This window comes from Penicillium cataractarum, assembly GCF_028827025.1.
Source record: "Penicillium cataractarum strain IBT 29864 chromosome Unknown utg000001l, whole genome shotgun sequence".
Classification (NCBI taxonomy): domain Eukaryota; kingdom Fungi; phylum Ascomycota; class Eurotiomycetes; order Eurotiales; family Aspergillaceae; genus Penicillium; species Penicillium cataractarum.
This window is the reverse complement of record NW_026622737.1, coordinates 5,274,609-5,290,220: the sequence shown is the minus strand read 5'-3', so window position 1 is coordinate 5,290,220 and position 15,612 is coordinate 5,274,609. Positions and strand designations below refer to the sequence as shown.

The following is a 15,612-nucleotide window of genomic DNA, read 5'->3' as shown; positions in this document are numbered from 1 at the left end:
TTTCCGAGCTTTTTGTTAAGATATCATGAGTTATGAGTTGTTGATTTTTGATGGAATAGGCGATTGAATCGAGCAGTCGTTTTTGCGACCGTATGAATTGACAATCTCGTTGACTGGACGTTGGCACTGGAATTAAAGTGCTGCCTGGGAATGCCGCGCTCGATGGCCAATTAACTTTCCCATGAATAGCGTAAAGCGGGCCAATGGGCGAATAGGAGTCTTCATGAGCAAAGGGAAGGTGCACTGTAATGTTTAAGAATTCAGTACATTCAATTTCGAGCCAAGTAGTACTGGAGTGACTGGCGGTTATATCGGTGGTGGAGCAGGGGTTATGGATGCATCGAGAACCAAGTCGAGAGCCATACCCGCGGGTCCAGCGAGATTGAAGCGAGGAGATGGGGATACGGGATTGGACGGATGTGACTTGAGATAGATGAAGACCTAGGCGCCGAGTGGTGGATATTGTGTACAGTATCACTTATCACTGTAGAGGACCTATTTATACGATACGCCGTAGATAGAGCGAAGATGTAGTGTTATGGTATGGTAGCCTCGCAGCATCATACTGTAGCCTCGAGATTGTATGAGTCTTGATCAAAATGCAGCAAGTTGTCCCAGGTACAATCCCATGCCATGAAATTTGGCGAGCCGATCAGTGAGTTTATGCTCCACTGCCCAGAGGGAGAGTGCGTCATCGCCAAGTCCAGAAGAAGGAATTATGAAGTTCCCCTTGTGTGAACGGATTACCTGTCACTTTTTACGAATGGTGGTCTTGTAGATTGCAGGAAGGGTTTGAATGGTATTTTTTATTCCTAATTGTATCCGTTTAGTACTCTATATTGATGTCCATTGCGATGGCAAGGACTCAAGGGCTATCCTCAGGGGCAGCCGTATCCAGGGCTCAGGCCTATCCATGGATCTGATGTACGTGCGGAGATCTCAGAGACCGAAACAAATAGTCGAGAGTATAATAATAATAGGAAGGTTCATAACCGGGTGGCATAATCACAAGCCGCCAATTATGCCCAGAAAGTATAGAGCACGCATTTCGGAACATACTTCTGAAGTACATACTGTAGACGAGCTATAAATACTAGAAACATCAGAAACCTCGACCCAAAGGACCAATGGCCAAGGGACTTGGAAGCATTGGCGGTCTTGGAAACAGTCTCTAGGGGATAATTAGGATTGGCCAGTGCTGGCTTCAGGGTCAAACCTCATTCTCCACTGGTATCACCCACTGGGCTCCACTGGGCTTTCGTGGATCCAGCCAGGGCATCGTTCCAAGAGCCTAAGGAAAGCCATTCGCAAAGACCTCCTTACCGCCAGAATACAGGCCAATGCAGTCGTACAGAACATCCAGAGTACATGCTGTAATATGCTGGCAAGCACCTCATCATGTTACAAGTTCTGGTCCATCCATAGTGCCAATCGTCATCATTCATTCAATACCAGGTCCATCCTTGCCGTTCTGAAAGGAGCTCCACCTAACGCCACCGGCCGATCAGGGCCTGTGGAGAAGGTCTTCAGGCCAGGGATTCGCCAGGGATTATCAGTCCAGGGATTTCAGGGATTCAGGGACTTGACCTGCCGATGTTTGTGGCGGGTTGTGTGGGCGTGTGGTTGTTGGACGGTTGGACTGCGTGAAGTATAAGCTGGACTGTCATCCCCCCTTCCTTCCCATCCCTACGTTCCTCAACCAGCCTTCTTTCTACACACTCGTTCTCTCTTTTGACCTTCGCTTTTAATCTTTTTTCTTGTCCCTCGTTTAGACACTCGTTGACATCTTTTAACAACCTTATCAACAATTCGCGCCCCATTTCCCACTCAACCGATAAATCCCCCGGTTTCCATACATCCGCCTTGTTATCACGACCATCACAATGAAGGCGACCATCGCGTCTTTGGCTGCTGCCCTCACACTCGGAGCCCAGTCCGTCCTGGCTGCTCCTTCATCCACTACAACTGCCGCTAAGCGTGCTACCAGCGGCAGCGTCACCGCCATTACCGTCAAGGGCAATGCCTTCTTCCAGGGCAACGACCGTTTCTACATCCGTGGTGTCGACTACCAGCCCGGTGGCTCTTCCAAGTTGGCCGACCCCATTGCCAATGCCGAGAACTGCAAGCGTGATATCAAGAAGTTCAAGGACCTCGGCCTCAACACTATCCGTGTCTACTCTGTGGACAACTCCGCCGACCACGATGAGTGTATGAACGCCCTGGCCGAGGCCGGCATCTACCTGGTGCTCGACGTCAACACTCCCAAGTACTCTCTCAACCGCGCGGACCCCGCTCCCTCGTACAACGATGTTTACCTCCAATACATCTTTGCGACCGTCGACAAGTTCGCTCGCTACGACAACACCCTGGCCTTCTTCTCTGGAAACGAGGTTATTAATGATGGCCCGTCTTCCAAGGCTGCCCCCTATATCAAGGCCGTTACTCGTGATATTCGCTCTTACCTGACCGAGCAGAAGCTCCGCCAGGTTCCCGTCGGTTACTCTGCTGCTGACATTGACACCAACCGTCTCGAGATGGCCGAGTACATGAACTGTGGTTCCGACGATGAACGTTCCGACTTCTTCGCCTTCAACGACTACTCCTGGTGTGACCCCTCTTCCTTCACCCAATCTGGCTGGGACCAGAAGGTGAAGAATTTCACTGGTTACGGTCTTCCTCTCTTCCTGTCCGAGTACGGCTGCAACACCAACACCCGCGAGTTCGAGGAGGTCAGCGCTCTGTACAGCACCAAGATGACCGGTGTCTACTCAGGAGGCCTCGTCTATGAGTACTCAAATTCTGATAATGGTTACGGCCTGGTTGAGATCAATGGCAACGACGTCAGCACCCTGAAGGATTACGATGCTCTCAAGACCGCTTTTGACAAGACCTCCAACCCTCAGGGTGACGGCAACTACAACAAGACTGGTGGCTCCAACCCTTGCCCGGCCAAGAACGCCCCTAACTGGGATGTCGACTCCTCTGATTCTCTGCCTGCCATCCCTGTGCCCGCCGAGAAGTACCTGAAGAACGGTGCTGGCAAGGGTGTTGGTTTCGACGGCAAGGGTTCCCAGAACGCCGGTACCCAATCCACTTCCACTGCTTCTTCCGGCTCTGGCTCTGGCTCCAGCAGCTCTTCCTCTGGCACCTCTGGTGCTACCTCTTCTGGTGCCGCTGCCGGTCTTGTTAAGCCCTTTACCATCAGCATGGCTCCCGTTGCCGTCAGCCTGGTGACCATCGTCTCCTCGCTGTTCGGTGCTACCCTTATCCTCCTGTGAACTTCTTTGATGGGTTTCCTTCATTAACAATATTTCTTGTTTGTCATTTTTACACACCTCGTCGGATTTGCTGTTCCCCGGCTTGGTTTTCTTTTTGGTACACGATGGTCTTTTTTACACTGTTGGGCTTGTAGCTAGGCAAAGCTAGCTGGTCTGTGGTTTTTTGTTCTGGGATATCCTACGGTGTGGCTTCAAAGTGTACAGTATGCCATAATTCATGCTCTTATCTTCAGTTGGGTTGTGTATGGAATACGATCTGTTTAGAAAGGCCGAGATATCTTTCTAGGACTACTCCTTGGAGTCCTGTATCCGCAGTCCCCGTAGTAACCTTCCCTCCATCTCTAGTCAAAGCGGACCTCTATCCACAACTCCAGCCTCGCCTCTACCATCCAACCATTGCCATTGACATTTCTCCTGATAATTCAACACAGATTGGCTTGAGGCCTAAGGCAATTCAATCTATTATTTACAAAGTCCAGACGCATAATGTGTCCACAGACGTGGCCAACTTTCTACATCCAAATGGCTGCAATCCGAATCAGATACACTATCATACTGACAGAAATAAGATTCATCCCACACAAATAGAAACACAAAAGACGAAAGCAAGAGCGGAAAGAAAATATAATAAGAATAGAGACGGAAATAAGAATACAGGTAGAAGACGGGAGGTAAAAAGCAAAAAGAAAAAGAGAAAGAAAAACCATGATCTAGCACACAAAGCTTTACTTCCCCATCTTCGGCTGGTCATCTTGAGTTGTATTCGCTACTTCCACACAGAGCTGGTCTGCTTTGTCAGCTTTACCTCGGGCGTCGAGCTTGGATTGGAGTGCTTTGCACTGGTCATCAAGCTTGACAACGAGAGCCCGGACATCGGCTATCTCCATACGGACCGCCTTAATTTCCTCCTCCGTGATGGAGGAATCGGCAGGAGCAGGAGAAGGGTTCTTGGTCACGGAATCGTGGATAATGGGGTTAGGGATGCGCGGAGCAGGGCTAGCAGTCTTAGACTCGGCGGGTAGCGGAACAGATGATGATTGAGCGTGAAGAGGCGAAACATCCGAATCTTGGCGAGGTGGAGGGAAGGGGGTATCACGATCACGATGCACACCAGACGAGAGACGTGGAGAACGGGAGCGCTCACGGTACGAGCGAGAAGCAGAGGCGGAAGTAACAGTGTGTCCGTCGGGCTACTCACCTTCTTCAGTACATATGACAACAAACGAGCGATGGATAACTCACGTTAACAGCAGCATCGTGTGATCTTTCCGCTCGGCGCAGGCGATCCTCCCAGATAGCGATCTCCCGCGAGTGGTGCTCTAACAGTGAATTGCGAATTCTCATGACATAGGATTGTGGATGGCCGGCATCTACAGGGTTTTGTTAGCCGTAAACACAGAAAGGTAAAATGAATTTACTAACAATGACCCTGCCGGTTACACTCCCAGCAGTGGAGATCGTAGGCACTTGGTCGGCCTGAGGGGTAGCCCGGCCGGGAGTTATCCTTAAAAGCACGGTGGTCAAAGCCACGTTCAGACATAGCGGGGAAGCAAGAGTGGAAAAGGCTTTTCATAAAGAGGAGTTTGGAGCGACGAGGGAGGTTGAGAAGGAAGACTAAGCGCTGGCACGAAGGAGAGAAGGAGAGCCGGACTATATCATGAAGCTATCCTCAGATCATTGATCTAACGCACATGATTGGTCAAATCAAGAGTTTCCCCTCTGATCCTGTAGTCTTATTAATCGACGTAATAATCTAGGCCTGTAGCTTTCAGAATTGTCACAACATCACTATTCACTAGGAATTTACCCCTGGGGGAGTGCATGAATACATATTGACCTATTTCGTATCATTATGTCAAACTCAATAGTGTTTACTCCAATGCAGAGTCTACAGACCTTGATGGACTCAATGTACTTTGTATCTCTGTGAAGATTTGCATACTGTATGAAGTCTGCCAGCTGTAAGCTCTAGTCCATAGTCCATATATATTGCATTCAATCAAGAGAATGGATATCCTCTGAGACGTATTCTATATCTACAACTTCGGCTTCGCCTCAAGTACAAACTTATCCCAATCCATCTTCCTCTTCATCTGGAACTCCCTCAACCCAACAGCCCCTTCACCATCCGCTTTCATCATCTCATCAAACACTTCCTTGATTCCCTTAGCCTGCTCCTCCTTGCCTCCATGCGCCCAGGCCAACCGAACCAGCTCCTTCGACATCCTCGACCCACCAGGTGAACACAACTTCATCCTCGCTAACAACGCATCCAACTCCTTCTCTAACTCCCCGATACTCCCGGAAACACCAGAAACCAACCCCCTTGTCAACAACTCCTCCGCACTAACACTCCTCGCCGTCAACATCGCCTCCCTCGCAAATGGCACACCCCACTCCCGAACGACATATTTTGAAATAGTCGCCGCCGCAAGCCCCAATTTGACTTCACTCAGCGTACAGGCCGGGCCAGACACACAGAGTCTTATATCACACGCAAACGCAAAGCCTACACCCCCACCAAATGCGGGCCCATTCATTGCCGCAATGGTAACCTTGGGCGAAGTATCAAGTGCCTCATACAGCGCCGTGAGACGAGTGAATTGTGCATCTGACGCGGAGGAACCTTGGGCGACGGGGGAACTGCCTTTGCCTAGGTCCATGCCTGTGCAGAAGAAGCGGCCAACCGCGGTAAAGACTATGCGGGTTGTGAGGGGGTCGGTGTTAGCCGTTTGAATTGTTGATGTCAGTGTGGCTAGCATGGAGGATGTTAGGGCGTTGCCGTTTTTGGGGCGATTGAGGGTTATCTTTAGGGTTGGGCCATTGCGGTGGATTAAAAGGCCTTCTGGTGAAGAGATAAGGGTCCATTTCAGGGGTGTTATCTGTTTCGAGTTGGCTTTGGAGGTTGTGGGTGCTGAGGTCTGCGGCTTTGTTTTGATGGATAGGGCTTTCCCGGCTCGACTGGAGTTGGACTGGGATAGTTGCTGTGAGATCCATTCACCCGTCTCGACTAACTTGGGTAGGTCAACGCCCGTGTTGATTCCTGCGTTGTGGAACATGTATACCAAGTCTTCGGTTGCTACATTGCCCTTTGCACCTGGGGCAAAGGGACATCCTCCCAGTCCGCCCACGCTGCTGTCGAATACTCGCAATCCGCAGGTATATGCCTCCCAGACGTTGGCTACGGCTTGACCGTATGTATCGTGGAAGTGACCAGCCAATTTTGAAAGGGGAATTCCGTGGCTTGTCAGATATTTGAGCAGGATGTTCACGTTTGACGGCGAGCCCACGCCTAGGGTATCCCCGAGACTGATCTCGTAGCAGCCCGCATCTAGCAAGGATTTGACGCATCGCCAGACCGCGGCTTCGGGTGTGGGACCATCGTATGGATCCGCGAAGATGCAAGATACATATCTGTGCTGGTCAGAAAGACTGAAACTCGCCTGAAGAGCTGGTATAAATATTAGGAATACTTACCCTCTAACAGCAACGCCCGCCTTCCTCGCCAACCCGGCCACTTCTGTAGCTCTCGCAATCCCTTGCTCAACCGAGCAATTGATATTGGCTTTACTAAATCCCTCCGTCGCACTGATGAACACAGCAACCTCCTTCACCCCATGCTGTAAAGCGATATCCAAACCCTTGATATTAGGCACCAACACCGGGAATCGCAGACCAGCTTGATTATTCTGGAGCAACGTTTTCACCGAAGAATGTCCAAGGACCTCGCGACAGTCTGCCAATTGTGGAATCGCGCGCGGCGACACGACTGATGTGAGTTCGATCGTGCGTAGTCCGGCATCCCGGAGACGCTGAATTAACTCCAGTTTTGTTGGCGTAGGCACTTTCGCGCGGATATTCTGGAGGCCATCGCGGGGTCCTACTTCCACGATTCGAACCTGGGGTGTTTCAATCGTCATGGTGCTGACCCGGTGCTATTGAAGCTAGGCTAACACCTCCACCAGCTACAGCAAATAAAGAGTATGTATTTGCATCAGAAACTGTCCCAGTCATGACCAACTCCCTCCTTTTACCAGGCTATTCTGGGCCTCGGCAACTATTTCGATGAGCGGCTTGCGCGGAATCCGCACGCCGGACCGAAGGGCCCCCGCATGATTCAGCCGCCCCACTCTCCAGTAACCTTACGGGGCGCTCGGATAGCCGGACCGGTGCTTAGTTGGGGGTTGCATGACGCTTAGTGCTGACTAGAGCCGCGGTTAATTTTGACCAAGGGTTGCATCGTCAAGAAGGCAAATTGGACTATACATGTCTAGCATTGGTTGGTGTATGGCCTGTCTCGTAAGGGATCCATTTTCTAGAACACCTGACTTGAGAAAATACATCATGGGATTTACTTTACTCATTATCGCCTCCGCCTCTTCTACAGTGGAGTTTCATTAGTCCGAAACGTCAAAACGTCATCATCGCATCGGTCATGCTTCGTAAAATGACCTAGAGATACTGCCTAGGCTATCTGGAAGATATTTCAAAAGACATTTCAAAAGGAATTGTGATGGATATTCAGAAACAGCAGAGCTCCAAGCGTGGCTCGCTTGACCTTTTCGTTCATCCCTTGTTCCAAACTTTTAAACTGCCGCTGTGTGTACTTGCTCGTCACAAAGATAGTAATAACAACCATTTATGCCAATATCTGAACGCATATTGTATTGGATAAGATCTATAACTTTGCCTTGACTGTCTTATGATCAACCAGCCTATTACCAATATCCCGAAGAATATGCTTCTGATGCTTTCCACTTCCAGTTTTGGGGAAATCATCACCAACTCTGGCATCACCAATCCAAAATACATACTGCGGCGTCTTGTGGCGGCCCATCTGCTGCCCGACCCATTCCTTCACCTTTAAGTCAGAGATCCTGGAAGATCCTTCGACTCCCTTGAGGAAGCATCCGACGACTTCACCGTAGCGCTCGTCTTTGATCCCCACAACGCTGGCCTCGCTAATAGCGGGATGCAACATGATGCGCTCCTCAATTTCCCTTGGGAAAATATTCTCTCCTCCTATACACAATTGTCAGTAACGCGATCCCAATCAGAAATTTGAATATCAGTCTCACCTCGAATAATCATATCCTTAATCCGCCCCGTAATCTGCGCGTACCCATCCTTATCTAATAACGCTTCATCACCAGTATGCATCCACAACACGCTATCGCTATCCCTCCTCATAACCTCCTTAGTCTTCTCCTGATTCCCAAAATACCCTTTCTGCAAAGCAAACCCACTAGTACAAAGCTCCCCCCTCTCCCCCCTTCGCAAAATCTTCCCATCTTTCCCAATCACCTTCGCCGCCGTATGCGGCACAACCCGGCCTACCGTCATAGTCCCCTTTTCATCCGAGTCACTCAACGCAGTGATAAAAGTAACTGGACTAGTTTCGGTCATTCCGTATGCGATAAGCATTTTCTCAACGCCCATTTTTGCCCGCAATTCATTCATCAAGCCCTGCGATACGGCTGATCCGGATGCTAGACCGGTGCGTAGTCGGCGGGGTCGCTGGCCCGTTTTCGCCATGACTTCTAGTTCGGAGACGTACATTGTTGGAACGCCTAGGAGGACCGTGGCGTCTTCGTTGACCATTGCGTCGACAACGAGTTTTACGTCGAAAAAGTCGGATGGGAAGACGATTGAGCTGCCGTGCGTGAAGGATGCGAGGAAGCCGAGGACCAGGCCGAAGCAGTGGAAGAGAGGAGGTGGGCAGCATATCACATCCTCTGGGGTGAGGGCCATGGCGTCACCGACGAAGCGGGCATCATTGAGGAGGTTGCTAGTATTCGTTAGATTGAATTCCGGTCTGAAGGGGCTCTTGGAACTAACTTGTGTGTCAACATGGCTGCCTTTGGGGAACCGGTTGTGCCTGGCGTGACAGTTTAGCATAGTGATATTGGTGAAATTTAAAGGTAAGGGTAAATACCAGAAGTAAATTGTAGATTGAGCACATCCTCAGGCGTGACTCCATTCTCTGCCCTCTTGAGGACGCGATCATTCATAAACACAGAATGCCCGTTGGATGTGAAAGTACTATAGGACTGTATTTCAACACCAGCTTGTTCGAGGGCACCATTTCCAAGGCACACCACTCGCTGCAGTTCTGGTAGTACAGGATTCTGAGGAAAATTTCCCCTAAGAGCTTTAATATGCCCGGATAAATCTCGGTTGCCAATTGAAGAGGCTATAAAGACAAGTTTGCAAACTTTAGATGTGTTAGCAAATAGAAACATTTATACAGAGTAAATTCAACTCACCACTTCTGCTCGTTGCATTCTGCAGCTCACTCGGTGTATATGTATTATTCAACACAACAACAGGACAACCAATACGAGCACCACCCAGGAACACCTCGATGTATTGGTAGCAATTACCAGCCATGATGCCGACGCAATCTCCATGCCGAAGACCCATTTCGAGCATAGCCTTGGCAAGCACCTTGCTGCGATCGGCTAGTTGGCCGTATGAAAGCCGGACATTTTGCCATGGAAATATGACACAGGGTCGCTGGGAAAATGAAGTAGCTTGGTCGTCGATGAAACTGCCGAGTGTTTTTGACCACAGGGCGGGCTCGGTCGGGCCATGAACTATGGCGAGATTGGGGTCCATGATGGCTTTGAATCAGAATGGTAGAAATTTCCCCGGATACCAGAAAGTGATTGAAAATCTCTATTTTCTATTCTGTAAGATAACTTATTTATTTGGTCTCGCCCAGATTCCCCTGTATACTATGGGGGCGGGTCCTCTCTGGGGATCGATGGCCTATCCGGGTGACCCCCGGGCTTCGGACCGATCATGCCTTACCCACCTGGTGTCCATTCATCCAAAAGCTAGTCAGGTTGGACCTTTTTAGTAATTAATTTTGGAGCTCGAGGTACAATACAACTTATCGTGGTATCCAATTCTGCTTTTGGCCCATCATGGCTACTGAATCCTCCTATCCAACACTGAGCGCCAAGCTCGACCTCCGGGGTGAACAATTCCGAGCGAACAAAGATAGCTGGGTTCCCGTACTGGAGAAATTCGAAAATGCCTTGAAGCAAGTGTCCGCCGAAGGAAATGATGTTTCTTTGCGGAGACATCAAACTCGAGGCCAGCTTCTGCGTACGTTTACACCCTGAGAAACCCGTTTCAAGTCTAACGCGGTAAATAGCTAGAGATCGCGTCGCATTACTGTTGGATCAGGATTCACCTTTTCTTGAATTGGGTGCGTTTGCTGGATTTCGAAATGAAGACTCGACGCCTTGCGCGAATTTGATTTCTGGGATTGGAAATGTTTGGTTCGTTGAGACAAAGGATATCCTGAAAGAATTTTATACTGACGGTTAAAGTGGGCGGCCTTGCTTTCTCATGTCCCATATTCCGACGCAAAGTGGTGGCGCATGGAATGAAATGACTGGTATGTAGTAATATGAATATTATCTTGTGGTTAGATTTGCTAACACTCGTTTAGTTCTGAAAGTGAATAGAATGATGGAGATTGCGTTCGAAAATGACCTTCCGTTGATCTCCCTAGTTCAATCGGTAAGCCAAATACCCTGAGACTAGTTTCCTTCGTTCCTCTCTAAATATATCTCTCTAGGCTGGTGTATTCCTACCTCAGCAGTTCCGAGTCTTTCACAAGGGTGGACAGCTATTCCACGATCTTGCCGTGCGAACGCAGCACGGCAAGCCTTCCTGCGCAATTGTGTTCGGATCTTCCACGGCAGGAGGAGCCTATCACCCAGCGCTCTCCGACTACACTATTTTTGTCGAAAATCAAGCGCAAGCATTCCTCGGTGGCCCTCCTCTCGTCAAAATGGCTACGGGTGAAATCATTGGTGCCGAGGAGTTGGGAGGTGCGAAAGTACACGCTGTGACTACCGGTCTTGCTGACCAGATTGCAACGGATGAGTAAGTAAAATCAAGAAATATGCAATTGTGCTTTTCAGCTAACAAGTGTCAGATTCGATGCCATCCAAAAGGCTAGGGAATGGGTAGCTTCGCTGCAGATGCGAACTCCTCCGAGACTGGATATTATTGAACCCGTTGCACCTCGATATCCGATTGAAGACCTGTTATCCCTCGTGAATCCCGACATTCGCAAACCTTTCGATATGAATGAGGTTCTTCTGCGTATTGTGGATGACTCTCGGCTCTCAGTCTTCAAACCGAAATATGGCCCCAACATTATCACCGCATGGGCTCACATCATGGGTAGGTGACATACATAGGCCTCCAATCTCAAGTTCCGAGCTAATAAAAAGTGACATAGGTTTCCCCGTTGGTATCGTCGCAAATCAGATCTCGGTCATCAATCCCAACGAAGCTGCAAAGGCTGCCCAATTCATCCGAATGTGTAATCAACAGTAAGTACAGCCTCGCAGGACAAAGCAACACGATACTGATTGATATTGCAGGAACACGCCTATTATCTTCCTACACAATGTCACCGGATTCATGGTCGGCGCTAAAGCCGAGCACGCAGGAATTATCAAAATGGGCGCCCAACTAGTTTCCGCCGTGAGCTGTTCCACAGTCCCTCACATCTCCATCATCCTTGGGGCGTCTTATGGAGCTGGCAACTACGCCATGTGCGGCCGATCCTACAAACCCCGTTTCTTATTCACCTGGCCGACCGGTCGCTGCAGTGTGATGGGTCCTGATCAGTTGTCGGGAGTGATGGAAAATGTGCAGATAGCCAGTGCCAAATCTAAGGGCCAGACTCTGTCTCCAGAAAAGTTGCAGAAGCAGGTCAAAGGATTCAGAGATCGGGTTGAGCGGGATGCGGAATGCTATTCGACTAGCTCGATGCTGATCGATGATGGAATTATTGATCCACGAGATACGCGGGATGTTTTGGGAATGTGTTTGGAGACGGTGACTTTGCAAGGTGCGAAGGGTACAGAAACGCATAATTTGCTTGCGAGGATTTGATATAGCTTGTGTGCCTATTTGCCTCTCAGATAGATGAGTTTGAATCAATACTATGTATAACCTGGACAATTGACTGTATGAGAATTTGTTTGCCTAGAAACCGCTGATTTAATCATTGCTGTTCATTACTACGAGATCATGGATAGCCTCCGAGTGCTGTTCGAAATCTTCCCCGGAATTGAGCGTTCCTATTCAAGATCGATAGCCTGTCTCCAGGCGGAACCTCGGCTTGCTGTACTCTTGCGGACCGGCTTGCCCCACAACTCCTGGTGACGGAAGCCGGACCGAACGCATAACATGGACCCCGGACAAGAAGGTTACCTGAAGCACGGAGGATCCACCAGGCAAACTAAATGAATATCTAATATGAGATAGATTTACATTTCATGCATCCCCGTTAGTAGTATCAGTGTTTCCTTCTCATTAGGAAAGAGCTTGTTTGTCTCTACTAAGATGCCTGGAATTACAAGCGCCCCGAAGCAGGGTGCAACCGGAAGCACTAGCTCCCCATTTCGCAAGCCATTATTTGTTGCCGAACCTCCACTAGGAGACGATGGCCGACCGATCATTCAGAAAGTTCTTATCGCCAACCGCGGAGAAATTGCCTGTCGCATTATTCAGACTTGCCGGAAGTTGAACATATTGTCTGTTGCGGTCTATGTTGATGAGTACGTGCAAAATCATGAACGGTTGCCCCAAGCGAATTCCGAAAAGTTGACACAGATAGGGATTCATCCTCACGGCACGTTCGAGATGCAGACGAGGCTATCAATATCGGTAGCATTGACCGGAGCGACCGAAACCCCTTTCTCAATATTGAACTCCTGGTGCGAACGGCCGTGAACGTCGGTGCCAACGCCATTCATCCGGGTTATGGATATCTCAGCGAAAATGCGGACTTCGCCAACAGCGTCCGCGAAGCTGGACTGATTTTCATCGGACCAAGTGCAAGTGCTATGTCGACATTGGGCGATAAACGATCTTCAAAAGCATATCTAGGGGAACATGCACCTGACGTTCCCCTAATCCCTGGATTTGCCGGGTCAAGTCAAGACGCCGAAGCATTGAAGCGAGTTGCAGAAGAGATTGGATTCCCTGTCATGCTCAAGGCCTCTGCTGGAGGTGGCGGCAAAGGCATGCGTATCGTACGTGAATCGAGCCAATTGAAGGAAGAGCTTGAGCGAGCACAATCCGAAGCACAGCGGTCATTCGGTTCAAGTGATTGTATCCTAGAGAAGTACATCGAAAGCAGCAAACATGTGGAAATCCAGATCCTTGGCGATTCACATGGTGAAGTGGTTTCCTTTTTCGATCGTGACTGTTCCGTTCAAAGGCGTCATCAGAAAGTCATTGAAGAAACCCCCTGTCCATTCTTGACCGATGAAACACGCCAAAAGATGAGTGCGACTGCCGTACGCATCGCAAAACTCATTGGATATGAGAATGCCGGTACCGTCGAATTTGTCGTGGACGTGAAGACTGGCAAATTTTATTTCCTCGAAGTCAACGCGCGACTGCAAGTTGAGCACCCTATCACTGAAGAGGTTACTGGAGTGGATCTTGTATCTTTGCAGCTTTTCGTCGCGGCGGGTGGACGGCTTCAAAGTTTGCCTGCCGTACAAAACGTGACCCAGGTTGGACACGCAATTGAATGTCGCCTTTGTGCCGAGGATCCGGAGAAGAACTTCTTCCCTGAGCATGGCAAGGTCCATTTGTGGCTCCCTGGGAGTGGAGATTTGGCACCTGGTCGGGATGTTCGATATGAGACTGCCATCGAGTCTGGCTCGTCGGTATCCATCTATTTCGATTCCATGATTGCCAAGCTTGTTGTGTGGGCTCCATCAAGAGCGTTGGCTGTCGAGAAGATGGCCAAGGTCCTTGCACACACAGCTTGCGTTGGCGTCAAGACGAATCAGCTTTTCATGCAGGCTTGTCTGCTAAACAAGGGCTTCCACGATCCTGCATATACTACCGCATTCATTCCAACCCACCTGGATAAACTTCTTCAGTCGCCCTGGAAGTTGAATCTTCCCGAGGCTGAGAAAGCTCTCTCGGTCATTCCCAGCTTGGTCGCCCGCAAATTGCCTGACTATATACCAACCACTTCACACCGCAAGCCATTCGGGAATGTTCGCAAGCAATTCCGCAATCAACGATATGATCCCGTGAACATTCACAGTGATATTGTGACAAGGGTCAGCTGGCCCCAAACAACATCCAGTAATGAAAATCTTCAGTCAAAAACTGTGTGTGTGTGGAAGGCACAAGGTCTTGCTTCGGCCTCTCGGGGTGAGGAGGCATACTTATTCCCGGTACCAGATGCAGCCAACAGTCAGGAGAAGGCCAAATCAGCAGCAATGAAGGTTTCTGCGCAGTACAACAGTATCAGTCAGGCATTGAGAACCGGAGAAGTCTTGTCTACTACCCCTCGGGTGGTCAAAATTGAGTCGTGGCGCCCTGCCCAAGGAAATCCCGCTTTAACTGCATCGTGGCTCACATCCACCTTGGAAGTCTCAATAGACGGATCAAAGGTTCTCGCACATGTGGCTCTACCCTCAGTTCAGCCTCATGCTTTGGCAGGTCAAACAGACCGCAGCCAGAGAGTGTTCTGCCACCTACCTGCTCTTGGAACACATGTTGAGTTCAAGCGTGACACTTTGTTATCCTTTGCCGAAAGTACTCGTGCGGTGGTTAAGGATAAGGATGGACCTGAGGAAAGGACAGTCACAGCCCCGATGCCTTGCAAAGTATTGTCCATTCTAAAGAAGAACGGGGATGAAGTCAAGTCTGGGGAGACGGTTATGGTGATTGAAAGTATGAAGATGGAGGTCAGTATTGCCGTGGGTGCATCAGGCAAGTTCGAATCGGAATGGAAGACGGGAGATGCCGTTGAAGAGGGGAGAGTTCTGTGCTCAGTCATTTGAATATAGTTAGCAATATTTAAATACAATGTATCTTCATATCGACATTACGTTAGATAACAAGTAGAAAGAGCTAGGTGATCATTTAAATAGTCGGTCAGAAAGTAGCTGATCGGACCCAGAAATAAAAGTTAGAGATAGAAGCCGTTTTTCAAAGGCGCCCTGTCATATCACACTTTAGTAAATTCTAAGACTTTTATAGACATTGGTGCACTAGTAGCTAACGGTAGTGCTCGGTTTCTTGAAGTAATTGTCGAATACATGAAGGTAATGCAGTATTTTCGGTGGTCGGGTCTTCATAGTATTACTTGAACATGGATTTGACTCACATTTATTTTTTATCTTGAAAATTCACCATGTATATGACATGTACCTGGTTAGAAATATAACGAATTGCTGAAAGAAAATCGTAGATGGACGAACAAATCGAATTCCAATGCACCTGATGAATTTGAATTCCAGGTTCAGTTATCTAACAAATACAACGT

At 49.1% G+C, this 15,612-nt stretch overlaps 6 protein-coding genes across 6 annotated transcripts; 3 read left to right on the top strand and 3 right to left on the bottom strand.

The window, feature by feature from the left end:
• Positions 1–1,883: 1,883 nt before the first annotated feature.
• On the top strand, positions 1,884–3,278 carry gel1 (1,3-beta-glucanosyltransferase gel1; the record flags this gene model as incomplete). Its single annotated transcript, XM_056694803.1, has 1 exon — positions 1,884–3,278. The coding sequence occupies one exon, from the start codon at positions 1,884–1,886 to the stop codon at positions 3,276–3,278; it is 1,395 nt and encodes a 464-aa protein (XP_056561532.1).
• Positions 3,279–4,003: 725 nt separating this feature from the next.
• Positions 4,004–4,622, bottom strand: N7496_001871 (uncharacterized protein; the record flags this gene model as incomplete). The annotated part of the gene is made up of 2 exons (XM_056694802.1): positions 4,004–4,417; positions 4,521–4,622. 2 exons carry the CDS (start codon positions 4,620–4,622, stop codon positions 4,004–4,006), a joined length of 516 nt encoding a protein of 171 aa, XP_056561531.1.
• A 692-nt stretch (positions 4,623–5,314) lies between these two features.
• Positions 5,315–7,198, bottom strand: N7496_001870 (aldolase; the record flags this gene model as incomplete). Its single annotated transcript, XM_056694801.1, has 2 exons — positions 5,315–6,692; positions 6,756–7,198. The coding sequence occupies 2 exons, from the start codon at positions 7,196–7,198 to the stop codon at positions 5,315–5,317; spliced, it is 1,821 nt and encodes a 606-aa protein (XP_056561530.1).
• Positions 7,199–7,956: 758 nt separating this feature from the next.
• On the bottom strand, positions 7,957–9,896 carry N7496_001869 (acetyl-CoA synthetase-like protein; the record flags this gene model as incomplete). Its single annotated transcript, XM_056694800.1, has 5 exons — positions 7,957–8,300; positions 8,357–9,066; positions 9,117–9,156; positions 9,214–9,492; positions 9,545–9,896. The coding sequence occupies 5 exons, from the start codon at positions 9,894–9,896 to the stop codon at positions 7,957–7,959; spliced, it is 1,725 nt and encodes a 574-aa protein (XP_056561529.1).
• Positions 9,897–10,207: 311 nt separating this feature from the next.
• On the top strand, positions 10,208–12,203 carry N7496_001868 (acyl-CoA carboxylase subunit beta; the record flags this gene model as incomplete). Its single annotated transcript, XM_056694799.1, has 8 exons — positions 10,208–10,391; positions 10,441–10,567; positions 10,619–10,686; positions 10,741–10,811; positions 10,870–11,180; positions 11,233–11,483; positions 11,542–11,635; positions 11,687–12,203. The coding sequence occupies 8 exons, from the start codon at positions 10,208–10,210 to the stop codon at positions 12,201–12,203; spliced, it is 1,623 nt and encodes a 540-aa protein (XP_056561528.1).
• A 453-nt stretch (positions 12,204–12,656) lies between these two features.
• On the top strand, positions 12,657–15,127 carry N7496_001867 (acetyl/propionyl/methylcrotonyl-CoA carboxylase subunit alpha; the record flags this gene model as incomplete). Its single annotated transcript, XM_056694798.1, has 2 exons — positions 12,657–12,871; positions 12,931–15,127. The coding sequence occupies 2 exons, from the start codon at positions 12,657–12,659 to the stop codon at positions 15,125–15,127; spliced, it is 2,412 nt and encodes an 803-aa protein (XP_056561527.1).
• Positions 15,128–15,612: the final 485 nt, after the last annotated feature.